The following is a 27,656-nucleotide window of genomic DNA, read 5'->3' as shown; positions in this document are numbered from 1 at the left end:
TCGGAGAACATCATTGTCACTTGTCGGAAGTATTCTAAGATTTACAAAGTCTACAACAATTTCAATGCCTAGTTCTATCCGAGTTTCAACATCACTTGAACTCCCACTCTCTAGCTCTGCTATCATGTACTTTAATTATTATTATTATTATTTTCGAAAAACTTTTCAGTTCATTTTCTACGATAAAGCATCGCGATATCGTAAGATAGAAGCATTGCAGTGATGTTTATTTTGGTGAAATTATTTACGAAAGAGAGAACGTATGAAATTAGATAAGCTTTTATTGAGCAACAGTGTAGAAATTTAGTTTGCCATTGCAAGTAACGGGTTCCAAAGCTAATTACGTAATCCGTAAAAGTTGATAATCGTAGCCAGAACAAGTGTTTTTTACTGCAAGGGAGACATAATTGTCCCACGTCCAAGGCTCTTCGACAATTTCAACTACATCCCCATCAAGCACTGCCTCAGGCACAACACAACTGATCCTGCTTCTTTCTCTTCATGCAACCATGTACGTTTGGGTAGATTAAATGGTATCACAAGCTTATCTTAGTTGTCTGTCTTCAAGATAGTGAAAGCTTGCTCAACTGCGCTGCGTTCGATTCCAATAAAGTCATCGCCTACAATGCCAGCAAGTGTATATACAACAGAATGTAATGGTAACTAGTAAATTTCGAAATGCATTTTTTATAATTTATGTAATATCACAAACGAAGTTTAGCTATCTATACACTTGATTGTATATATCAGCTTAATCAGCTTTCCCAGTTATTGTTAAAATATTTGCTGCCACAGATAGATTTGCGTCACTGTGTCGAACGCGACCTTGAAATCAATAAACAGATTACAAATAAAAACAAAGTACATAGTAGCAAGTAACGTAAGTGAGGTTCAAACTTTGGAGTACTTATTGGGGATTTGTGTGAAGTTGTTGAAAACTATGTTAATCTGTGTTAAAAAGTGTTCCATTTTGACATGTGGGAATGATGCTCTACGTGTAGTCAAAACCCTGTTGTGGTTAAGAATATAGAATACGTTAATTGTAACGTAAAGAACTGAGGACAATACTCGGTGGAAAACTAGACGTATACATCTTGAGTAGTACCATATGTATAAAGAAGCTAATATCATTAAGCAAAATAAATATGGTAGACTTCAGTGGGCTGGTCACATAGTGTGAAAGTCGTAAAACAAGCTGTAAATAAATATTATTAACCATTGAAAGCTTTACTTCTTTCGAACAGAGCATCAACAGTAAATTCAAATTTAGTTTTTTAGATTTCATTCCATTGAACTAAGCTTACTGGTTTAAGCCATATAAAAACATACTCAAACCACTCTGGTTAGTTGTCAGTAAAAAATATTTATAAATATAACATCTATAACAATTATATACTAGTTAAGAACAGTTTGATCGTCTTTTTGAGTGATTTTTTTTTTTTGAGGTTTTCCCGGCGCTATAGTGTAATTTGTATATAAATTATATTGAAATTTTAAGTCAAAAACTTCAAATCCGGATTTCTCGAGATTCCGCCTAGGGATTTTTTTAAAAATTGGTCCAGAGGTGCAGAATGACCTCAGGAATCGAGCCCTGTACTCAGATTTGATGGACAATGTTTTTACATAATAACGGTCTGTCGGGGCACCGTGTAGGGGGAACAATAAAACGCATCGCTACAAAGGCTAGTCTAGCTAAAGAACGTGAACATCCCATCAAAAATGCCAAGGAATTATTTGATTGGCCTCAAAAGCGAAAGGAGGAGCAACTAACACAAATTTTCTTTTCTTATGCAACTACAACAGAATATGAACATATCAAGGAGCAGCCTAATGAACAATATTCGAAAGCAATAACTATTCAGGGAACACAACAATACCATTCATTTATTCCAGTTTCCGTAAATAAAATAGAAGTTAGGCAATTTTCAAAAAAAAATTGTAAACATTATGAAAAAGTAAGAAATCTGTATCAAAATAGGACGCTCCATCATCGTATAAGAACATGAAATAAAAAGCTTTCAGAAAAAAATATTCTTTATTTTATCAACTCGAAAAACATCAGAAAATAACCAAAAGTTGTGAATTTTCAGTAAATTTAATTTTAAAATCGCTGTATCTCGGAAACGGTAGCAATTAGCAAAATTTTCTCATATACCTTTTTTGTTGCAAATTTTGCGTACTTTCATAAAATCGGGTCGAAAAGCATTCAAAATAGTAGTTTACGGAACAAGTTGCAGAATGATGATTTTTACAGCACGAGTCGTAAATTTATCCTACGAGGCTTGCCGAGTAGGATAATTACGACGAGTGCTGTAAAAATCGAGTTCTGCAACGAGTTACGTACAACATTTTTTGCAATTTCGTAGAAGACCACTTGAGGGTATCAGAAATTACATCGGAATGCATTCACCATAATTTTACAATTTCTGAAAAATGGTTGTGTAATGATCATTACGCAACTCAAAACAGTTGCGTAATGAGAAAGCGTTGCGTAATGAATCATTACAGCACTGGTTTCAGTTGCGTAATGACTATTCCCGCACTGCATACATCAGTGCAGGAAAGTAGGCCGTTTCATGACAGATTGGCGTGCTGAAAAACAGCCTATTGCGATGATAAATTGCAAAAAGTTTATTTAGACCATATTAAAAAATCAACCTTTTTTTAAAAAAAATCATAACTTTTTAGTTCATGATTTCTCCATCTTGACCCACTGTGCAAAAGTATCTTTTTTTGTCTACTTTAAAATATAAAAAAAAAGATTTTTGAGAAAATAGATTTTTAAGCTTTATTTTCGAAATAAAAAAAATACAACTTTTTTTTTACAGTATATATTTTTTCCAGATAGTTCCAACAATAATCTAAAACTTTGCGGAAGACACCAAACCGATCAGACAAATAGTTTCTGAGTTTTAATTTTTTGAAAATTGTTAAGGCTTTTTTTAGGCCCTTCTTAAAAGTAACGCTAGAATAAAAATGGCGAACCGATGATGCAAATTAGCATTTTTGGGTATAAAGAAAGTATATGCCAAATTTCAGCCAAATCAAAAAATACAAAAGTAAACCGACATTCGAATTCAAATGGAACCGCTCATCTGCCTTTTTTTGCAACCACGTGAACGCGTTACTAGGAAGCTTGGCAAGCACATACACGCACGCACAGGATGCAAATTAAAATCCGTCTGATCTGCGTCTGACACGGTAAAAATCAATTTCGCACAAATTGCATTGAATCTGGTATTAATTCGTTACACACCCGGTTAATTAGTATTTTCAATTAAATCGCGCACTGGGCAGTGCGAACGGCATCCCATCGGGGGCAACCATCCGAGGATGGATTTCCCTGCCCTGGATGCGTGCGTACCCGAACAGGAGCAAATAACTCGTACATACCATACTTTGGTAGTATATGTACCTTAATTAGGTATTGTTCAGTAGTCCAGGTATTGACCACGGTTCAATTTGTTATTATTATGGTGTTGGGAAGCTATTGATAAATGTTTAAGGTATTGAACTACTATTGAAAAATTTCACTTCTATATGAAGTTTTATCATGTATTATTTAAGTATTGCAACCAGTGGCGCGGGAAGTTAGTAGGACAGGTAGGACAAGTACTACGCACAAAAACACCTGGGTAGGACAGTTCAATGATTGTCCTACCCACGATTTAACAAAAAAAAGTTCAGCAGAAGGCTTAAAAATAAATTTAACTATTTATCATCTGTTTAAAATACATACAAACTATTTGATGGAGTTTTAGAGCGATGAAACATTTTTCAAGCACCTACAGTTTCTTCTGAAAATACTACACAATTTAACAGAATTTTTGCTGTTCATTTGTTATCTAGAAATAGATGAGCAATTCAGAGCAACCTCACTGGTTGAACAGGCAAGCAGTTTTGTCTATTTTTGCCAAATGTATTAAACACATTGATTCAAAAAGGACAGTTTTATACATAAAGGATATTTTTTTAATATGAATGATAATAAAAGTTGATCCAATGAATCCTAAGGACAGGACTGATAATAGTTTTTTTTTTGGACCTGGTCTCTGTTTCAATGTTAGTCTCTAAAATGTCTCTTTTTAATGGAATGTCTCTAAAATATCTATTTTAATTAAAATGTCTCTAAAGTCTCTTTTTTCTTTATTCTGCTTGCTTTGAGTCCTGATGCAAAATTGTACAGGCTTCAAAGAAATCTTCCGGGACTATAACGGGTTCAACAGGTTCTTCAAGAATTTTGTCTCAGATTCCCGAGGAAAAGCTTCAGAAATTATTAGTGATTTTATTTAGAATACATTCAGGGTCTCCTACAGGGATCTCTCCAAACATTCTTCAAGTGATTTTTCTACCAATTCTACAAGAAAATATTTCAGTGGATTTTCAAAAAATGCTTAAAAGAATTTCTGCCAGATTTTGCACTAGGAAATCCTTGAGAATTCCAGAGCTACTACCTCCAGTGATTTCCTCAGGCATTACTTAGGATTCTTTTTCAAAACTGTCCTAGAATTTCCTCCAGGTATTTATTTCACTTCAACTGAATTCTCCGGTTGTTATATTTCTACAGAATTTCCTCTAAGGAAACCACAAAGTTTTCCAAGAGTTTTCAAAAAATAGCCTGATTTTTTTTTTTTTTTTTTTTTTTTTCAAAGAAACCCTGCAAGCTTTTTTCCGCTTGTTCCTTCAAAAATTTATCCACGTTTCCTCTCAGAAATCCAAAATTCCTTAATTTCTCCAGCATTTCATTCAAGTTAAAAAAGTTTCTCTAAAAAACCCAATCTTCAAACAAAGTTTTCACACTAGTTAATAAATACGACAGCAATTTTTCCAATGATTCCTCCGATCATTCCTATACAAATTCCTGTAGAGATTCTGTTCAACGTTTTTCGAGAAATTTCTTGAGAAAATACTGCGTAGCATGCCAGCTTCTCGTTGCTATTGATAGTATAAATTCGTGGCTGCAGATCTCGTAAGAGCACACCCTCGAAGGCCGGGACGGGTTTGATATTATCGCACGTTTTGATCGGGAATCTTCAAGGATTTCCCAGGGAAATCGATGGATGAATCACTTTATAAAATCTTGGAGGAGTTAGGACTTCTTTGACAAATCCATCAAAGAATTTTTTGAGGAATTCAGGTTCTTCTTGGGAAAATCTAAGTTGAATTCTTGAGTTATCCTAAACAAAATTTTTGTGGAAATTTCCTAGAAAAATTCGTCTCAGGAGAAATTTCTTGGGAAATATTAGCTTAAACCACTTTAGAAATTTTCGGAATACTATGCAAACATTTAGGCAAATAACTAAATGAATTTCTAATGAAATTCCAAGAGAGAATAATGAAAAAAAAATACAGTAATACTTGTCGTAATGTCTCGAGGAATTCTAAAAAATGTATTAGATTTTAGAGAAATGTCTACTCTGATGCTTAGAAGAATCAAACTCTTATCTTCTGGCTCCTATTAGGTTTTGTTTTGTTTTCTTGGTTACTTTTATTTATTTTTTGTGGCTTTATTCAGACAAGAGGTTTCTAATTTCCTAATTCCTAATTGTTAAGAAACTCAGTCGCTCTAGTTTAATAAAATCCATTAAAAAAACTGTTTTGAATTTTTGTCTGTAATTTTTCATTCTATGGGAGTCAAAATAATAACAAATCTTCTAAGAATTACCTATGTATTTTTTTCTGTTGGGCAATATAATTTCCTCAACTCAACTCAAAACCGACCAAGATGTCACTTACATCCCTTGCATTTGAGCTCCTCAAATATAGTAACTTTCAATTTCCAGCCTAGGATTCCATAGGATTAATATTTTTCTAAGTTTCACTGTGCAACAAATATTTGCGAACGTTTGTCCTACCCATGGTTTCGAACGTGGACGCGCCTGATCCAATTATCACTTTAATATTTGTAGAATATGCATGATATGTTGTAATTTAAGGTATTTTACCGCTTATACAGGACACTTTCATACTTTATTCATGTGGTAAGTATTGAAAATTATCTAGTATGGAATACCTGAGTCTGGTATTCTGCAGCCATTTTCTTTTGCTCGGGTCAGCTCAGAAACAGAAGCCTGAGTTCTTTTTTACCTTTTCGTGTAGGTACACTAGAAAGGGTATTATCATAAAATTTAAACAATTCAATGTTTACCTTTTATTTCACAGAAAATAGGCAACAATTATTATCTTGATCTTTGCTTTAGTGATCTATCTGAAATGGCATATGCTTTTCATACAACATTTCGCGTCAAATGCCTAGAAGTCATCTAGATAAATCGTTAAATATTTTATAGCCATTCCAAGAGTTACTTTTTTCAAGTGGCAGTCGCTGAAAGGCCCTAGCGATTTGGCGAGTCAACTCGAATGAAGTGGTTCTATGGTATCAAAGACTTTCTATAAATCCCTCGAAAAAAATTCCCCTTATTCTTCCAAATAAATAATTTGAAGTTATATTTTGAATATTTCTCCATGTAGGGCCGATGTACCAATAGCCGCATAGCTAAAAAAAAATATTCGTATAAAATCGGAAAATAACGCAAGCGTCATTATTTTTACATCATCTGAAAGCTTTTTATCTTGGTTTTGTGGGAAAAATATGAAAACTACGAAAACTCATATGTTTGTATTTATTATCGCTTGTGGCACTATAGGAATACATGTGCCTATAGTAGCACTATTTCTAATTTCTGTTCCTATAGTAGCACTAACATCACGGCGTTGGCAAAATACTAATCAAAACCGTATTTTTACATATTTTTATAGCTTTCGTTTGATGTAAAAAAAGTTCTTAATTCATCAATTATTTCGTATGATAAAAAATAGTTTCTTTCAATAGTGCTATAGGAACAATAGGTTTACTATAGGTGCAAGGGAGCACAAATTTTAAGCAAAACTAATTATTTCGATCATTTTTTGAACAAAATTAAGCTGTGTTTCAATGGTACTGATATAAACAGCCCCTGATCTTTATGTCAAAACATATTTTGTAAAGATTTATAGCAAAACGGCCGTAAAAAGCCATAAGTGCGACTATAGGGGACTGTCCACTAAGGGAACACCGACCCAATCTATAAAGATTTTTTAGATCGCAGAAAAGTTTCGAAAAAGGACTTTGGTGAGTTTGGTCTGATCAGCAGTGCATTATCACAAACCATTTGTCGACCTGATCGTCCACCGAACGTATCCTATGGCACTACCCTTTCCAAAAACATTCCACAACATCCTGTACCACCTATGAGAAGTCGTATAGTTCTCTGCATCTTCCTTGAGTAGGTGTTCAATTAATCATCCTTTCCCATTCCCCAGCCCTCACAAGGACGTGGCATGGACAGCTCTCGATTATTGGAGGATACGTCAATCTTGTTAGAGTTAGAGGTTAGTCCCAAATTTCTGACTTTGGTAACGGACGGTAAGGAGGCAACCCTCATGCAATGGTCTAGGACTGTGCCATCTACGAATTTGTGCGAAATGCTTAATGCTAATGTATCTATAAAGAGGTCTATCGCAAAGATTCCTCAAACAAATTATCTACAGGTCCTAGAATCTATAAGATTCTTCTACGAATATCTATCTATATAAATAAAAATGGAATGGTATTTGTATGTCACGAAATGGCTTATAAACGTGTCAACGGATTTAAATGATTAAATCTTCTTTTTGTTCTTCAAGGGTTCCGACGTATTTGTGTGTATAAAAATTCCAGGATATTCAACGGGAAAGTCGGAAAAACGAGATTGGATGGAACTGACATTTTGTATGGGATCCATAGCGTTTTTTTTTCAACAGCCTACTTGATGGTAAAACGAAGTTTACCGGGATCACTAGTCTTCAATAAATAACCCAGAGATGTCTTAAGAAGTGCTCCAAGAACTTTTAAAGGCCTTTTCATGTGACAGGTCCGTCTATGCATTTGATTACATCGGTGGAGGACTGGTGCTAATACGGGACTGTCATCGCAATAGAAGAACTGTCAAAGAGCTTCCCGATCAGCTGATTTGAAACGTCTTGTGAATAGGCCTATTCATGAATATCATTTTAAGGGATTTATGTAGAAATTCCTCTAAAAATCACGCTATAAATGTTCTTATGGATACCTCCAGATTTGTTTAGAGTTTGTTTCCGAAATTACTCGTCGGATTCTTACATTCAAAGATTACTCTAGGTAGGAATTCTATAGCACATTGCTTCCAAGCAGTCGTTCACAGTTTTTTTTTCTCTACTCAATAAAAAACCTTGTAAAAATTTATTCAATAATCTTTGAAGAAAATGATGGAGACATTAACTATTCGTAGGAACCATTGAAAACAAATTTTGAAGGGCATCGTAAAGGTACCTCGAAGAAAAGTTTAGGCATCAAGGTAGAACATCGAGCCTTGTTGTACTGAAAGTTTCATTTGTCTTTCTGTAGTAGTTTCAAAAACATGGTATAAATAAATGTATTATTGCAAATCATGAAAAAAGTAATTGTCTTACTATGTTTGTACCTAAAGCGGTATTTATTATGGAATTTAAATTTCTTCCACTGCTAAAATTGAAGTTCACACTGACTCAATTTCGAGGCAGCAAAAACAAAAAACGCTCGAAATATAGAGCAAATGAACTACGCCTGAATGTGCAGATGCAGGATCAGCATGAAATTAAATTCATTCCATCGGAAATATGAGGGTGCGAATCAGTGACCATCCGTTTTAAATGTCGGTTTAATTGAACAAAGGGGGGGCTACCTTTTTTTTGGTTGCTGTTTGCTGAACAATGTTGACCGAAACATACTCTCCACACACAACAGTAGTGCTGTAGTGGAGGAAAGGCTTATATTTGTGCAGCCGTTGTTGGTCGGCTTGCACCTCGTTCATTTCGTTGGTTTTATATCCGATTTGGATCCCGAGTTTTAATCATCATTATCGACTTAAAGGTTGGATCCCACATTTATCGTTGAATCAATATCTTTCATTCGATTTGCTTTGATAGCGGAGAAGTACAATCTTCATGGCAAAGAATATATGTTGAAGATAGACAAATCGTTTGAAAGAACACAATTTTATGTTCTTGCTACCAGACATACCAGTTAAAAAATGAACGAACTATGGTGATCAAATTTGTAAATCAACAAAACGCACTCGAGGGATTAATTTGCATCATTTATCAGTACCAATAGGACAACCATTGAACAGTAGTTTAGCTGAATTGTCACGACATACCAAACAAGGGCTAAATTTTCAAATTACTATATACTATGTAAGAACTTTGTTTCAAAAATTGACGTAAATTGCCAAACAACCTAGACCAACAAAGAACGAGTTCGGCTTCCCGATGACCTTACTTGAAATAAACTAAAAAGTATAATCCTGAAACAACACCTCACCAGTAAAACTTAATCTAAAGTATAATTTTCTGGCATCACTGTCGTAATAGTTGTTGACAATTTTTAACCTGAAGTATTTTTCCGATTTTTTGTGTTTTATTTCGTTTATTAAACTTCACATAGTGATTGTTTGATTGATTAAGATCCTCGAATTTAGTAATCTCTCGAAGTAACTGCTATTCGTCATTAGTTATTGTGTTTTTCAACGGATTTGTCTTCTGTGCACAGTTGAGATTCATTCTCTCAGTCATTATTCAACAAACGTTCTGTCGACTTGCCTACGTCACATCTTCTATTCATATTGAACGCAAGTTGTTGCTATTACCGGAAGCCTACCTAAAGGCGTTTGTGCGAAACAGAAAATATGGTTTGCAACATTTGTCAACAAGCCGTTTCGGATTCAGACCGCATTTCGTGTCGCGGCTACTGTGACAAGTCATTCCATATGAATTGCGTCAATGCTGACTACGACCTTCGTGAGGTTTTAGCTACACACGAGCGGAATGTATTCTGGATGTGTAATGATTGTGCTGATTTATTCGCCCGAGACCACTTTCGTCAACTAACTGCAGGTTGCAGCAATAATGAAATACCAGACATTTCCGCCATCAAGTCTATCAAGGATGACATCGCAGGCCTGAAGCAAGCTTTCGGTGAACTTTCGGCTAAAGTTGATTGCAACCCCTGTACTCCGACCCTCAAAAATCCTTGGCGAGCAGTTGGTCGAATTGAACGTACTTTGCCCAATACACCAAAACGTGCGAGAATGGAAATACAACCTGTTATCGAACGCCCCATCCAATGTGGTACTAAAACAGCCTCAACAACAGTGAAAACTATTTCACCACCAGAGGATCTGGTTTGGATATACCTATCGGCTTTTGATCCTAGCACCAGCGATAAAGATATTACGAACCTAGCGAGGGAATGCCTGGGTATGGATTCTAATGTGAATCCTAAAGTTGTCAAACTGGTTCCAAAAGACAAAGACGTGTCTACACTAAGCTTCATCACGTTCAAAATTGGACTAAGCAAAAACCTTCGTGAAATCGCTTTATCGAATAACACTTGGCCGGAAAATGTGCACTTCCGTGAGTTTGTAAGCTATTCAAAAAACCAGCGGCCAGTAGTCAAGGTTGCAACCGTGGCAGCCCCGCCGAATACTGGAGTCCAGTAGAATCACCTTCAATCAACCCAGAGCGCGCTGCCTGTAGCTCTATGGAAGCCCCTAATCCTCCCGACCCAGTCGTGCTCGTGTCATCATGCCAACAAAGTCGCTCTGGCCCTGAGGTCGAGGATGGTGTCGGGGTCTTCCAAACTCCTTTTGCAGGCAAGTACCCGCTTAATGACATTCATTCGCCACCTGAAAGGTTTTCAATTCCTAGTACTGTCGCCGATTTCAACTCAACTTTACTCCCCGTTTCAACACCGGGCCGCACTGTATCCAGCTTAATGGAAGCCCCTTATCCCTCCGACCTAGTCGAGCTTTCAACAGATTCCCGTCATCACAGTCGTCCCGGTCCTAGTGTCGGATGTGGAGACGGGGTCTTCCAACACCCTTCTGCAGGCGAGTATCTATTCCATCATGATTTTTGGCCGTCCAATAGTTTTCCGGCTTTCAGCTTCATCACTGATGTGTTCGGAAGTAGAGATGGGGTCTACCAACATTCGACTTCCAACGCTGTCTCATGCCCTGGTAATTTCATCAATGACGTGGAAAATACAACATCTGCTTTCGAGTTGTCAACGGAAATCTCAGGTGATCCAGAACGCACTGCCTGCCGCACTGAGGAAGCCTCTGACCCACTCAACCCAGTCGTGCTTCCTGATGCAGTTCTTCCAAGTCGTTCTGGTCCTGTGGTTGAGATCGGGGACGAGGTCTTCCAAGCTTCCTTATCAGGCAAGTATTCGTCCATTAGAAACAATGCTCTGCTTGATAGTTGTTTGACTTTCAGCCAACCCTCTGGCAATCATTCACCACAACCTGACATTTGTCCTGGACAAAATGGATCTCCTGCCCCAGAACACGTGCTGACGATTTTCTATCAAAACGTACGTGGGTTACGTACTAAGATCGAGGATTTTTTCCTAGCAGTAACTGATTCGCAATACGATGTCATCGTTCTCACCGAAACCTGGCTCGACGATAGAATTACTTCGGCCCAGCTATTCAACAATCAATTCACGGTTTTTCGAAACGACAGGAACCATCTCAACAGTAATAAAGCTCGTGGTGGGGGGGTCCTGATTGCTGTGTCCAGGCGACTAAGTTGTTGCCTTGATCCTACACCGGTTAGCTCTTCTTTGGAACATCTGTGGATCAAAATCAAGACCCCGTACAGAACTACAAGTATTGGTGTTATGTATTTACCCCCTGATCGCAAATCCGATGTGCGCATCATTGAGAGCCACATTGATTCGATTAATTCTATACTCTCGCATTTGGAAGTGAATGATTTCGCGCTTCTGTTTGGCGATTACAACCAGTCTGGATTATTGTGGAACACATCACCGAACGAAGCTCCTTCCATTGATGTTTTGCGGTCACACTTTCCAATTGGTTGCAGCAGTCTCCTTGACGGATTCAATCTCAACGGTTTAACACAAATCAATTCTATTTTCAATAGAAATTTGCGTATGCTTGATCTTGTGCTTACGAATGAATCTGTTCTACCATACTGCACAGTTTCCGAAGCGTTAGAACCGTTGGTCAGCCTTGATCTAGATCATCCTGCGTTAGAAACGTCTGTGAGGTTACCCTTGCCCACTCAATTCGTAGAGATGGCTGATTTGCCTCAACTGGACTTTCACAGAACAGATTACGAATCCCTAAAACGTATCCTCAACAATGCTGACTGGAATGCAATCGAAATGTGCACCTCCGTTAATGAAGCAGTGGATTACTTTGTTATGGTTTTAATGCAAGCTATTTCGATTTCTACCCCTCTGCGCAGACCTGCTCCGAAACCTCAATGGAGCAATAGTCATCTACGTCATTTGCGGCGTCAGCGTTCTAAAGCACTACGAAAATACTGTAAATCTCGTAACCCTTACAATAAGCGAGTGTTCTCTTTGGCCAGCAATGAATATCGGATATACAACAGATACCGGTATATGCTTTACACACGTCGCACACAGGAAAATCTCCGAAGAAACCCCAAGCAATTCTGGTCGTTCGTCAATGAGAAAAGGAATGAGGGAGGCCTCCCAACTGAAATTCATCTGGGACAATTGGTGGCTCAGACGCCGCTGGAGAAAAGCAATCTTCTGGCTCAACACTTCAAAAGCGTATTCAACGATTACTTTGCAACTCAGGCTCATGCTGAGGAGGCTACAAGAGCAACTCCCACTGATGCATTCAACTTTACAGTCTTTGACGTTTCTCCTGCTCTTGTTGTATCTGCTATCAAAAAGCTGAAAAGTTCTAATGCTTCTGGTCCTGACGGTGTTCCATCCTGTATAGTGAAAAAGTGTTCAACAGAGTTAGCCGAACCTTTATCGATGTTGTACAACCTCTCCCTACGGCATGGCGAATTTCCGCGACAATGGAAGACATCCTTCATGTTCCCAGTATACAAAAAAGGCGATAAGCAAAACGTAGAAAATTACCGAGGCATCACATCACTTAGCGCCTGCTCAAAAGTGTTTGAAATCATCGTTAACGATGCTCTCTTTGCTAGTTGCAAGAATTACATATCCAGTGATCAACATGGATTTTTCCCAAAACGCTCGGTATCTACGAATCTTGCTCCGTTTATTTCGTTATGTGTGAGGAGTATGGACGCTGGAACTCAAGTTGATGTTGTTTATACAGATCTTAAGGCGGCGTTTGACCGCGTTGATCATGTGATACTGCTGGCAAAGTTAGAAAAACTAGGCGTGTCCTCACAGTTGGTTCGATGGTTCAAATCATACCTAACTGATCGTGTTCTCTGTGTGAAACTTGGTTCTGCTCAGTCGGACACATTTACTAATCAGTCAGGGGTGCCTCAGGGCAGTAACCTAGGACCATTGCTGTTTAGCATTTTTATTAACGAAGTCGGAATTATTCTTCCACGAGGGTGTCGCTCTTTCTATGCTGACGATGTCAAACTATATTTAGTAGTTCGATGCGCCGAAGACTGCCTTCGGTTGCAAAATATGATAAACTGCTTTGAGCAATGGTGCTCTTCTAACTTCGTTACATTGAGTACATCAAAATGCAATGTTATCACCTTTCATCGCAAGCTGAAGCCGATTCTACATGAATACAAGATTGGCAGTCAACTATTACAACGAGTTGATAACGTTCGTGATTTAGGACTCCATCTCGATACAGCTTTGACTTTCAACATTCACTACTCGGACATCATCGCTAAAGCAAATAGGCAGCTGGGATTCATCTTCAAAATTGCTAGCGAATTTCGTGATCCATTGTGTTTGAAAGCTCTATATTGCTCCCTCGTCCGGTCGATATTAGAATTTAGTGATGTAGTTTGGTGTCCATATCAAATAACCTGGATTACTCGAATTGAGGCTATCCAGAGAAGATTCATTCGCTATGCTCTACGATCGCTACCCTGGGACGATCCTGTTAATTTGCCACCTTATGAAGACCGATGTCAGCTTTTGGGCCTTGAAACTTTACAGAAGAGAAGAGCTGTCAACCAAGCAGTATTTGCAGCTAAATCCTTATTAGGAGAATTAGATGCTCCCGCATTATTGGACGAATTCGAGATATACGCTCCAACCAGGAATCTCCGCTCCAGAGCCTTTCTTAACCTTGGACACCGATCCGCCAACTATAGCTTGCACGATCCAATACGGTTTATGTCAGCCAGATTCAACGAGTACTACGAGCATTTTGACTTCAACCGATCAGCTCTCGCCTTTCGACATAGCTTACAACGTAATACGGTACCGTAGGGCATAATCTCTTGATACAGTTGTTTGGCGATTGGCATTATGTTTAATTGATTTTAATATGTTTTTTTTTTTGTTGTGCTTAATTGTTATTGTTAGATATAAGTTGTAATTCTTGTGTAATGTTTTGTGAAGAAAAGATATGGGGTTTTTATGCTTTTTTGAGCAAGGTTTATATGTCAACCAACTCAAGGGGGCTTTTCCTCATCATATATTTCATTAAGACTGAGAGTCAGATGAAATTAAATAAATAAAATAAATAAATAAATAAAGGTATGTTTGTTTCTTTTAGATGTTCAGAAAAATAAAAACAGTTTCATTGTTTGATATCATTTTACAAATTACACTAGGTAGGTTTAATGGATCTAAAGTGAAAATATATAAATTAACAGAAAACGAACAAGTGTACATGTATACATAGATGCACGTGATTACGTACCGTTAATCAATGATGACGTCTGCTATATGATATGAAAAATGCATGAATAGAACATTAGTAGTTTCGATTTTTGATTTGATTTTCTGAGGATGTCTAGTATGTATGCTCACTATCATCACTGACGAGGATGAGAATAGTTAAAGTTGTTCAGTTTTAGTAACACTAATCACCCACACGCATGGCTGCACAACGCAAACATTCCTAAAAACTATCTAAACACAAACGCTCCGTTGAGATTCACTTGCTATCGCACACATTTAACAGCGCAACCACGACAGTCGGTGTGAGTACTTTTTATAGTAGTAGCATGTAATAGTAGTAGATTTCGGTGAGAGTTGAAAAACTAACAAGGTGAATTAATTTTTCAAACAAGACAGCGCTAACTAACTTTTTGCGAGGGCCTTCTTCTTCCTTTGTACTAGGATGTCGTGAAACGGGTTGTGACTGATGGACTGATTGAGACACTTGATCCACTCCTGTTGTTCCTCCTCGTTGGCGGCCGACATTCGATATACCGTATGCTTACCCTCGACTACCTTCCCTTCGGAATCGGTTTTGCATGCTTTGATAATTTCCGCACCACCGCTGGCATGCAACTCGAAACAGAACTGTTTGCTGCGGTCTTGCACTTCACGTACCTGTGAAAGAAGAAGTAACTCAGTTATTCAAGTTATTTGAAATAAGCAGTAACAACAAAGAGATAAAAAAAATCAAAGGCAGACTAAAAAGGAACCACAAAAAAAAAAAATCAAACGGGGACCAAAAAGAAATTACGAAGGAATGAAGCAAACAAAAAGAATCCAAATAGAAATCAGATTTGTTTTTTTTTTTCAGCGATTGCATCAGAAATTAATTCAAGTATTACTCCGAAGGTTTCTTAAACAGTTTGTTCAATGATTCCTTCAACTTTCTTTTTTCCATGGTAGCTTCAGGGCTCTACTGGTTTTCGACGAACTTGAGATAAACCGAATTAGATGAATACTTAGAAATAGTCACTAGAATACGATTATATACTCAACAGATTAATCCAAAAGTCAACTAACTGTTTCAATAGTGAAACTATTGATATACAATCAATTTACTATTGATAAACAATCCATTTTTGTTTAACCGATGTCGGAAAATTTAGACCATTTGGTCATAGAGTGTCATCGTACTTGCCTCCCGTTATACAAATGCAAAAATGGCAACTTTGGTAAGGAAAAAATCTCAGTTGATAACTGTGGAAGTGCTCATAACAACACTTAGCTGAGAAGCAAGCTCAGTCCCAGTGAAGACGTAACGCCAAGAAGAAGAAGAACAACAACTACAAAATTTGGCGTAGCAACTCATGGAGGGATTATTAAAGAGTTGCCTGGAAAATCCCTAAACACTATTTTCAAGAACTGGAATAACCCAAGTAACCAAAAGTTCGGATCATACGCCAACTTTGGGGTGCGAAACACTTTTGCCCCTTCAATAATTTTCCAAAGATGCGAAGCATAATACTAGCCACACCCCCCCCTCCCAATAATTTTGACGATAAATCTTTGAAATTCCTAAACCGTAATCAATTAAAACAAAATTTAAACTACCTGTACAGAATATATGTCACGTTCTATAAATGTTAACTTCTGGCGTTTGGAAAGCAATTCACCCAAATGTGAATTCAATTCCTTCGATAACACTGAATTTTGAAAAATGTTGCATAGCCCAAATCATTCACCCGGCGTGATTCAAAGATTTAACCTAAAAATTTATCGAAGACAAGGACTTGATTATTTTTAAAGGCGCTTTTTGCAATGGAGTAAATTGAGTTGTTATTGAAAATTTGGTTCTCTAAGTCTTAGAAAAATGGAATATGTTTCGGCCAGGACGTCATTTCATACGTTGTGTTTTATGGTTTAACGATCGCCAAATCAAATGACTTCAACTGATTTATTGCCAACGAGAGGCAGCGTGTCTACTCGGCAGGGAAAACGAAAGAAACTACATTCTTACAGGTTAAATGGGTGCGCCTTACATAGGCGCACAATACGGACAAACAATAATTTATATATTCATTTAGCGCGCACGCTGCCTTCAATAGATTGGTGCCAACTAGAGGGGCTGCACGCTGGTGGAATCTTCCGCGCTGCTGTGAATGGCACAATAGGTAGTCGTTGTAAAGCATAGGTTCCCAAACTTTTTAGATGCGCGACCCACCCAGCCATCATGCGTCTTCTTCGCGACCCACCAGAGAGAAATTATTGTACAAATGAGTTATTTATTGTAACTTTCATTGTCTTTCGATACTTTGTTTATAATTAATGACAAGGCGCGATAAACATGCTCAAAATCAGTTGAAAGTTTTAGTTTGAGTTGGAGTTTTAGAAAAATGAAATGTTTGAAAGTCGTTAGTTTTCATTCTTTTCTTACTTTACCGTCGAAATAAACTACTTTTTAACGAGAGGTTAATAGAAATTTAAAGAATATTTAATTTTAAAGGACTAATTATCATATACAACCATTTTTTTGCCAAAAAACTAAACAACTTTTACCATTAAATCACAATTATTTTAAGAACGTGATAATGTTTTTAGCCTGCTATCAGTAAACAATTTCCAAGCTGGACATTTCAGTATAACAGCAATTTTACGATATTTATTTTTTTGTTGAAGTTTCCAAATATACTTTTAATAATTGGAAATTTGTTGCGACCTGACAACTTTGACAGAAAAAGTTAAGATGTGTCCACTGACCTAAATAAAATCTATGAAAATAAAGATTTTTATGAAGTGACAACATTCAAAACGAAGAAAATAGATAGAAAATATGATTTTTTTTTCGCGACCCACCAGAGACTACCTCACGACCCCCCTGGGGGTCGCGACCCACAGTTTGGGAAACTATGTTGTAAAGAAACCTTCAATCATTTCCTTTGAAGAACTCATGTAGGTATTTTTGGAAGATCTGCTACACTCAGGCAAATGGACTAACGAAATACATAGGAACCCCTTATGGGGAATTTGCCACAAGAAATTGGATTGAAATTCATAGACTTGCCTTATTGAAAAATATTTTCACGGTGACCTGGAATCGAAACAAAAAAGACCTCGTGATCGATAGGCCCGTGCGCACACCACACGTCTGCCGACGCCTTGATGTGGTGTGATGCTAAAACGATACATAAAGCGTTCGTATTGCAATAAACGTTCCATCTTTCATAAAGCAAAATGTATGAATTTCGATAGCCCAGTTCGCTGCATGTGAAATTACTAATGGAGACATTAGTGGATGAATTCTTTGAAAAATTTCTAGAGTAAATTGTTGCAGGTAATTGCGTTGTACATACTTCCTGGAGCAAATTCTGGAAGAATTCCGCTAAGTATCGCTAGAAATATTCTGGAGAATTTTCATGACGTATTTATTGGAGAACTGGTAAGGATGAATGTCTGAAGGATGCCAGGAAGAGTCACGGTATTATAAAAGAAATCTCTGGAAAAATCACTAGAAGAATTTTTGAAGTTTTTCTTCGAGGTATTAGAGGAGAAGTTTCTGAAGAATCTGTAACATAATCGCGTTAGAGTCTCTAGACGTAGAGCCTCACAATTTTGCATCAGAATTCACTACATGGAAAAAGGGGGCGGAAAGTGATTTTTGGAAAAAAAAACTTTTTGGGTAAAAAATACTCTCAAGACCTTGAATTAAAACTAGATACTTTTTAGAGGCATTAAAATAATGAACAAATCTCTAAAAAGAGTACTGCTACCAACCCTGACATTGTGGAAAATTTTCGTATATGAAATCTCACCGTACAGCACGACAAACTGTGGCATACGGTCAACACATGGATATCGACGAAGGTGTTCTGTTGTAATCAAGCGAGTAATTAGATTCACGGAAAATCCCGCAGAATTAGCGGAAGAACTGGCGACATCTAGCTACCATCGTTCTATAGGGTCAAAATGGAAGCTGACATGGCGCAAACGAGGTCTCATAATATATGTGTTGTAAAGCGTTCTTTTGGACATTTGTTTCGAAAATCTGGAGAACGGAGTGACACACGGGTTTGTGCTGTCAGTATCTTGTTCCTGGTTGCAATGCAGGCTATCTTCCAGGTCCACCGAAAAGAGTCGACGTTCTTTTGTACGTCGACGACAACCGTTTTGTTGTACGAGCAACGGAAAATGAAAAGTTGCGCCGAAAACTACAACCCGCCATGAAGGTTAGGATAGAAAGCTGGGCGAAGACCGTCAGTTTCGCCACACGCAGTGGCACACGATATCACCATCGAACGAATTCCCGTACCGCAGACCAACTGTCTAAGGGTTCTTGGTATGATCCTAGAAACCGCGAAACTAACCTATGGCATAGGACTGTTGAGCAGAAAGACCAGAACTTTGCAAATCCACGGCCAACCGTACAATAAGATTGTTCTTTTTGCTTCCAGAATTGCTGGTAACAGAGTGGACTGGACGACCATCCGAGTAGTGTCAAACCATGATAACAGTCTACCGTCGATTCGGTCAACAACAGATCCCTGGACACACAGGCCTAAATGAAAAAAAATCTGTGGCTGATCGACCAGCCAACGAGGCTAGAATTAATCTGGCCATTAATATCCCTCTTCTAGGCGAAAACCAAAGCGATCAAAATAACAAAACGCCACCTATGGGATAGATACTGGTACGAAACTTAAGATGCGAAGCCAACTGCGTGCCAGGACTGAATATCGGCCACTTGCGAGTGCTGCGGAACGACTTTGAACGTATTGCATATAATTCTAGAATTCTGGAATGACATCGAAGTAGTAGTCCGAAGTGCGCTTATTTACGAAGAACGCAGACCAATTTCGCAGACCAACGCAGATAAAATTCCACTTACCGCAATGTTTTCGAGCGGGATAATCCCTCTTGGTTCCTTGTCGGTTGTGTACTCGAAGTAGTACAAGCAGTTGTCATTCAGAATGAACCACCTTCGTTTCCACGATTTGTATCTGCAGTAAAAGAAAGAAGAAGTCTATCAGCAAAAGTAATCGCACGATAGATAAGAATACAGACCGTCCGCCTTGCTTCCAGAGCCATCCTTCCTTGTCTGGATTGAAGAATGTGTGCATTAGGTCGTTGCCATCGTCCTGAGGTATCTTGAACGGCTCTGTCCGGATGGATTCATACAGAGACTATAAAGCAGAAATTGAATTGCGCTTTAAAATTATGATATAAATTAATGGTGAAAAACGTAAGTTCTCCTAAATAACAAAAAAAAACAAACAAATTATCTAATTTCAATTGCATTCAAACCGTAAATATAAGATAAACCAGTTTCACTCGCGTGTAATGATGCCTATGGTTATATATAATTCCTGATAGTTTCAATCGACATTTCGATAATTAAACTGTCTATTCTAATCCTATTATACTTCTTGACACACTTACCTCCAGCAATTCTCTCGGTAAATCTCCTCCATTGTTGATGCCTCTATTCATCGATATGAATTGCTCAACGGTTGGTTTCTCTTTCACCTGTAATATAAGGAAACATTTGGATTATGCACGCATAACGCTGTACTGTAAAGACATTTATCATTCATCAAGTGCACTGAAGGGTAAAACGTGTGTGGTCCAAACGTGATTGGCAAATAAAGCCTCCCATGTGAACGGACAGTTGGTAGCAGACAACTGAAAGGGTTCATTCATTTATTTCATAACGCCGAAAATGGCCATTTTTGACACCCACCCACCCCCTCGTAACGCTTTTTGTATGAACATTCTTAAAATTTTGTATGAGCCGTAACATCATACGCACCCACCCCCTTAAGCGTTATGAAATTTGTGAATGAGCCCAAAACGTATTAATTTCAATCGACTGCGACACTTTCGGAAGAGTCAAACGTTGCAGAAACAGACTGAGTAGGTAATACCTAGGAGTGAAATTAAAACTGCATATTTGATTTATTTCACTGTACAAAGTATTAATGACATAACAATAACATTATTTTCATTATGATGATCCGTAAATAATTAACACTCCCGAACGCAATAGGTAGATTTTTATTCATGACACTATAAGTTATTTAAGGAATGCTCTTGCAATGCCTTCTAAAATCTTCTTCTTTCTTATTCTCGAATTTCAACTGGGATAGAGTAAAGTGGGGCGCGATATTTTTAGGATTTCTAGCTCGATTCAAAACAATTGTTATACATGTTATGATGGTTCGAATGCTATTCAAGTAAGAGACTTTTACTCCAAATATTATAGAAATCGATTGAGATTTGCAAAAGTTATGGATTCAGTGTTGTAAGCAATCACTGTAGTCGATACGTTTTCGCTGATATTCGGCAGCGTTTCCCTCCCATTTACAACGAAAGTCGGAAAGAAAAATGTCAATTGAATGCTTCAATTTGTTTGTGTTTGTCGATGGTCATTCTACCGCTTGTGCTGTATGTAAGAGAATGTCGAAAAATAAAATGACTGCTGACCATGGCAAAGGAACGAACGTCGCGCAGTGTCGAATGTTCACACCATTGAATTGAACAAAATAAAAATAAAATATTATTCGATGTTTTATGTAAGGGCATTTCAGGGCCTATTATAAGGATGCTTTGCGATATATTAGTTTTTGCATAAGTGCTTGGAAGCTATATTTGGCTCATAGTGGGGTAAAAATTCGAACCATATAATAACTCGCAAAAAACATGCAAGTCCAAAAGTCATCAAAATACCACTTTTTACTTAGTTTTGTGAAAAACTGCTATCTTTGGATATATTATACTGCCGTGAATCGCAAGTAAGTCCCATCTGCATTTTCGTCAAAATTAAGTTGTGATCACTTTTCAACATATCTTTCAATGCTCTTTCAGCTACATTAATGAGATAGTATAATTTGTTCGGAAAAATTAAGAAAAAACAGCAAGTCAAATTGTCCCATAATGAAAAGTAATCGCATGTAAGTCTCACTCAAGGTCTCACTACAGATTTCCGCACCGTGTAACACAAAAATGAATCGTGTTTTGATCATCTTTATATTTTTTTCGGAAAGATATCGTAGTGAAAAGCAAATTGTGAAAGTTTCAATAAGATTTGAACATGTTTCAATCCTGTGGAATTTTTAGAATATTCGTATGAAAAACAAGTTTGGAAACTTCAAAGCCCATTTTCTCAATGCCTACTTTTTACAGATGGTACTGACTTGCGATTCACGGCAGTGTAATAAACCTTGATTTGAGCAGTTTTTTTATGATTACTGAGTGTGTATTTTTATGCAAACATAAGTTTATGGCTGGTGGAAAGTATGCCTGTCATGAAAGTATCGATATTTTGTATTTCGACCAGCGAACAATTTCCCCACACTAGATTTAAATTCTTGCCCACCGTAAATTTTAAAACTATTACAACTCAAAATGGGTGAAATCTTTTTACACAAGCAAAATTATAGCCAATTTGTTGAAAGTTCGCTGTGTGGTACTTATTTATGTTTCAACTATCATTATTATCTTTCTGGATATATTGATTATTCCACTAATGTCGAACGCGAAAGTTCTACGAGAAGCTTAATGCATCCTGAAAATGCTCCGTGCCACGAGCCGAAATGTGTAGGGATAAGGATTTAAGCATCTTGACAGAAGGACGTGAGGTGGTCGAAAGGTGGTAGCAGCACTACGACGAACACCTGAGTAACACGGAGAATACAGGCGCAGAGGGACACGACAACGGAGAAAGTGACAACGGCAGTACAGCGGATGAAGGTAACCAACCTGTTCTCACAATGAGGGAATAACTCAAAAATGCGGCTGGTAAGGATGGTATTGGAGCCGAAATCATCAAAATGGGCTCGGAACAGTTGGCCGCCTTACTGCACCGGATGATTGTCAGAATATGAGAAACGGAACAGCTACCGGAGGAGTGGAAGCAAAGGAATAATATACCTCATCTACAAAAAGGGCATGGTCCAAACTGGAATGTGAAAACTATCGTGCGATCACTATCCTGAATGCCGCCTACAAAGTGCTATCCCAGATTATATTCCGTCATCTATCACCAATAGCAAATGAGTTTGTGGGAAGTTCTCGAGCTGGTTTCATCAACGGTCGCTCGACGACGGACCATATTTTCACTGCAAGGCAAATCTTCAAGAAATGCCGTGAATATCAAGTCTCAACGCATCGCCTGTTCATCGATTTTATACTGGTTTATGATAGAATCGACCGCAAAGAGCTATGGAAAGTTATGTAAAACGAGTACAGCTTTCCCGGGAAGCTCACAAGACAACGATGGACAGCGTTGGACGAGTACCGTGCAGATTTCGGGCGAACATTTCAGTTCGTTTGAATCCCGTCGAGGATTTGACAGGGTATGGACTTTCTATTAGAGGGGTAAATTAGCAGAGAGAACAGTAAAACACGTCTTTACAAATCGAGGCAAAACACTTGAATGAGCTTTATTCATTTCCTTCTTTCCATTCACTTTTGAGCTTCATTCAGTCAGCTCCTTTTACACTCAATTGGCGCGTGATGCTGAATGGCGCAGGGCTGCCATCACTCCTCCTCATCGCGCAGAGATCGCAATCCAATCCTCTCGCGTATGTCCTCCAATTTTACCCTGTTCAGCGGTTTCGTAAAAATGTCCGCCAACATATCCGCCGATGGGCAATAAGTTACATTTACGTTGTCGTTTTCAGCCAAATCCTTCACGAAGTGGTATTTGGTGTCCACGTGCTTCGAACGCTTCAGTCCTGCATTCTGCTCCAACATCTTGATGCAACTTTGGTTGTCTTCGAAGATCTGTACTGGTTCCTGTACAGGCTCCCCGAAGTCCTTCAATAGTTTTTTCAGCCAAAGCAGCTCCCGACAACTTTCAGCTAACGAAATGTACTCCGCTTCCGTCGATGAAAGTGCCACACACGATTGCTTTCTGGCACACCATGAAATCGGGCCACCACCCAGTTGAAACAGGTAGCCCGAATTCGATTTTCGGTCCTTCACATTTCCGGCCCAGTCTGCGTCCGCGTATCCTGGAAGTTCTTGTCTGTTTACAGCCAATTCCAACTTCAAATCACTCGTAGACTTCAGGTAGCGCAGAACCCGTTTTGCTTCCGTCCAATCCGCATTCGTTGGCTTGCTTACCTGCCTTCCAAGAATGGATGTACTAATAGCGATGTCGGGCCGGGTATTTACTGATAGATACAGCAAACCACCGACGAGGCTCTGGAACTTCTCATTGTTCGGTAGACTCTCCAGCTCCTCCTTTTGCTGTAGGTATCCGACGTCCATAGGAATCCGTGATCCCTTAGCATCCGCAAGTCCGAACTGTGCAACCAACTTGTCGATATAAGCCTTTTGGTCCAAGCAGTAGGCGTTGTTCTTCCGCGTCACTCTTATTCCCAAAAAATGTTTCACTTCACCAAGTGTTGTAATCTGGAACTCGCTAGCTAAAGCCTTCACAACTCCTTCGTAGTCTTCATCACGTGATGTAGCGATTAGCATATCATCCACATACACCAGGATATACACTGTGCCGCCGCTCGTCTTCCGCACATATAAGCACGGGTCAGCATCCGCCTGCCGGAATCCCAGTCGCTTCATAACATCATTCAGTTTTTGGTTCCAAACTCTGGCTGATTGCTTCAAACCATATAGGCTCTTACGCAAACGACACACCTGTCCTTTTTCAACTCGTAGTCCGGGTGGTACCCGCATATAAATGGTCTCCTTGAGATCGCCATTCAAATATGCAGTTTTCACGTCAACGTGCCTGACCTGCATCTCATCTCGTCCAGCGATGGTCAGCAGTGTACGAAGCGTCACTTGCTTCGCGACTGGGGCGAATACCTCGTCGTAGTCCAGGCCATATCGTTGCGTGAAACCTTGCGCAACTAATCTCGCTTTATATCGTACTAGTTTACCTTGCTCATCCTGCTTCTTCTTATAGATCCAGCGGCATCCGATGGTCTTGCTTCCTGGCGGCAACGACGTCAAGTCCCAGGCCTTGCACTCCCGCAATGACTTCAGCTCGTCGTTCATGGCGGCCTTCCAATGGCCATTCTCAGGATCACTCACTGCCTCTTGGTAGCTTCGGGGTTCACACTGCTGACTCCTAGCCAGTTTACCATCCGCCACGTAACGTTCAGGTGGAATACCTTTCGTTGACCTTCCAGAACGACGAGGTGTAACGGCGAATTGCTCCTCCTGCAAGTAAGTCGACTCCCCCTGGATCGAAACTAGTTCGTCGTCCTGTCGAGAGACAACACTGCCATTGGCATCTTCATATAAACTCCGATCTGCTGGATTTTCAAAACCAAGATCCAAATTGTCGCAAGATTCTCCTTCAAACCCACGGAATTCTTCCTCATCGTCACTATCTGCGTCCGGCTCATCTTTGGAATCTTCATCGGACTCGTCCGACCCTTCATGCTCCATGTTGCTGGACGGTTTCACCGGAGGCACCACGAAAATTTCGTCATCGACTGCATCCGGAATCTCTCGATCACTTGACGGCAAGAAACGAGCATCACGACTGAAAACGATTTCGTTTGTCTTCAAGTCGATGAAACGCCATGCTTTATGCTGCTGGGAGTACCCAACAAACGTCAATTTTGTCGCCGTCGATTGCAGCTTCGTCCGCTTTTCCTTCGGGATGTGCACATAAGCTTCCGAACCAAAAATCTGGATCATGCTCATGTCCGGCTTCGTACCGTGCCAAATCTCGTAAGGCGTCTGCTGCACCGGTTTCGTTGGCAACATATTCTGCAGATGATTGGCCGTGTTAACCGCCTCGGCCCAGTAACGATAATGCAACCCAGAATCGATGATCATACACCGTGCCATCTCTACCAGCGAACGATTTTTGCGCTCCGCAACTCCGTTCTGCTGTGGCGTGTATGCTGTCGTAAACTGCTGCTGAATTCCTTCCTGCTTGAGAAACTTGACCAACTCTGCGCTGCGGTACTCTCCTCCTTGATCCGATCTGACGATCTTCGGGGATCTACCAAAACTGCGTTTTCATCAAACGTACGAAATCTCGGATAACGTCCACGGTATCCGACTTCTTCCTAAGAATGTATAGAGTGGTGAAGCGGCTGTAGTCGTCGATCAGCGAAAGAAAATACCGACGGCCTCCAGGTGTGGCCGTTTTCATCGGCCCACACAAGTCACTGTGGATCAAATCCAACACCGCTTTCGACTTACGCCTCACTTTCTTAGGAAATGGTCGCCTTGCCATCTTTCCCTCCAAACAGGGTTCACAAGAATAACGAACAGAGCAGTTTACGTACCTTGATGCCTGTTGCCAAAGCTTTCCGCTCCAGATCCAGGATAGCTTGAGTATCACGATGTCCCAGCTTCCTGTGCCACTCGTGTATGCAGTTTTTCGTATGACTCTGATCCGAAACTGCACTAGCACGTTCAACCATTTGAAGATGGAACAGACCCTTGCTTGACGGCGCAATAGCAGCAATCTTATCACCGTTCGCAATTCTACATCCGTTCTTGTCGAAGATTACGCTCGCTCCCTTCTGAACGAGCCTGCCAACGGACACGAGATTCATGTCGAGATCAGGAACGAAAAGCACTTCACTCAACAAAATTCGCGTTTTCTGCGCCACCACCTCCGATGCAAAAAATCTGGCACAATCCGACGCCTTTCACCGCTGCATGTTTACCGTCGGCAACCGTAACCGATTTCGGAGTGTCCATCCGCGGTTCATTGAACGACACGAAAAACTTCCGATTTGCGCACATATGCGAACTCGCACCGGAATCGACGATCCAGTCTTTCGCCGCGCACTCACTGGCAACAAACGCACTATTTCTCGGTTCTACGTTCACATCGGAATTGACGACACAACCATTCGTCACACACTCTCTGGCAAGAAAAGTAAATTCTTCCGATCGCGACGTCGCAAGCTTCGCCTTCGCGAGCTTTTTCGACACTTTTCTCACTTCGCTGTGCCTGCTCACTGCTGAGCTACTGTCACCTTCTTCTTTCTTCTGCCTCAGCCACAAGCTGCAGTTTGCTTTCTTATGACCGGGCTTCTCGCAGAAAAAACACACTGAGTTTTTCTTCTTGTCTTCCGCTTTGAGAACAACCGAATCCACTACCGCCGGATCACGACGCTTGTGCACTTCGTTTATGATCTTCCCTTTCACAAGATGCATCGTTAGCTCATCATCGGCTCGGTTCTCTAGCGTCGTCGTCAAGGCATCGAACGAACTAGGCAAACTTCGAAACACTAAAACCACCTGGAGATCTTCGTCTAGTTTTGTTCCAGCATTAGCCAGCTTCTCGAACAAATCCTCAAACTCCATCAGGTGTTCTTCGATGTTGTCCCCGTCGTGGTACTCCATGTCGCAGATTCGCTTGAGCAAATGCACTTTGGTCGTAAGCGTCTTCTTCTGGTGCTGCTTTTCCAAATTGTCCCACACTGCTTTCGCGGAATTCGTATTCCGGATATGCCCGTGTTGACTTTTTGTCAGCAATAAACCGATCGTCGCGCGCGCTCTCTGGTCTCCCTCGTCCCAGGCAGCCAGTTCCGCAACGTTCGAACCCGAAGCAACCACTTCCGGCTTCACTCCCGGCGAGACATACTTCCAAAGTCCTTCTCTCACTAAACAAAAACTCGACTTCCAATTTCCACGAATCGTAATTATCGTTCGTTAACTTCGCGATACCAATTTTCTCCATTTTTGTTGAATTTAACACTTCCGGAAAAATTCCAACAAACACGCCACGACTTGTCTGAACGTGTTCACTTTGCACAAAAACAAAATGGCTACTTCACAGGCCCATAACCTATTAGAGGGGTAATTAGCAGAGAGAACAGTAAAACACGTCTTTACAGATCGAGGCAAAACACTTGAATGAGCTTTATTCATTTCCTTCTTTCCATTCACTTTTGAGCTTCATTCAGTCAGCTCCTTTTACACTCAATTGGCGCGCGATGCTGAATGGCGCAGGGCTGCCATCACTTTCGTGCCTGCTGTTCAGCATCGCGCTAGAAGG

The 27,656-nt window shown here is 39.7% G+C and overlaps 1 protein-coding gene across 3 annotated transcripts in view; it reads right to left on the bottom strand.

The window, feature by feature from the left end:
- The window catches only part of LOC5575446 (cytohesin-1), a 165,890-nt gene that overhangs the window by 32,959 nt on the left and 105,275 nt on the right, over positions 1-27,656 (bottom strand). For all 3 annotated transcript variants that reach the window (XR_002500464.1, XM_021844673.1, XM_001661905.2), the window contains 4 exons: positions 20,096-20,182; positions 19,721-19,839; positions 19,545-19,656; positions 15,088-15,337 (listed from right to left, as the gene is read on the bottom strand). Coding sequence is in view for 2 of the 3 variants with exons in the window: in XM_021844673.1 (XP_021700365.1) it covers positions 15,088-15,337; positions 19,545-19,656; positions 19,721-19,839; positions 20,096-20,182 (568 nt within the window). In the remaining variant the exon portion in view is untranslated. The remainder of the gene's footprint in view (positions 1-15,087; positions 15,338-19,544; positions 19,657-19,720; positions 19,840-20,095; positions 20,183-27,656) is intronic.

This window comes from Aedes aegypti, chromosome 2 (genome assembly GCF_002204515.2).
Source record: "Aedes aegypti strain LVP_AGWG chromosome 2, AaegL5.0 Primary Assembly, whole genome shotgun sequence".
Taxonomy (NCBI): Eukaryota; Metazoa; Arthropoda; class Insecta; order Diptera; family Culicidae; genus Aedes; species Aedes aegypti.
Note: the sequence above shows the minus strand (reverse complement) of the source record. Positions and strands in the feature narration are given on the sequence as shown.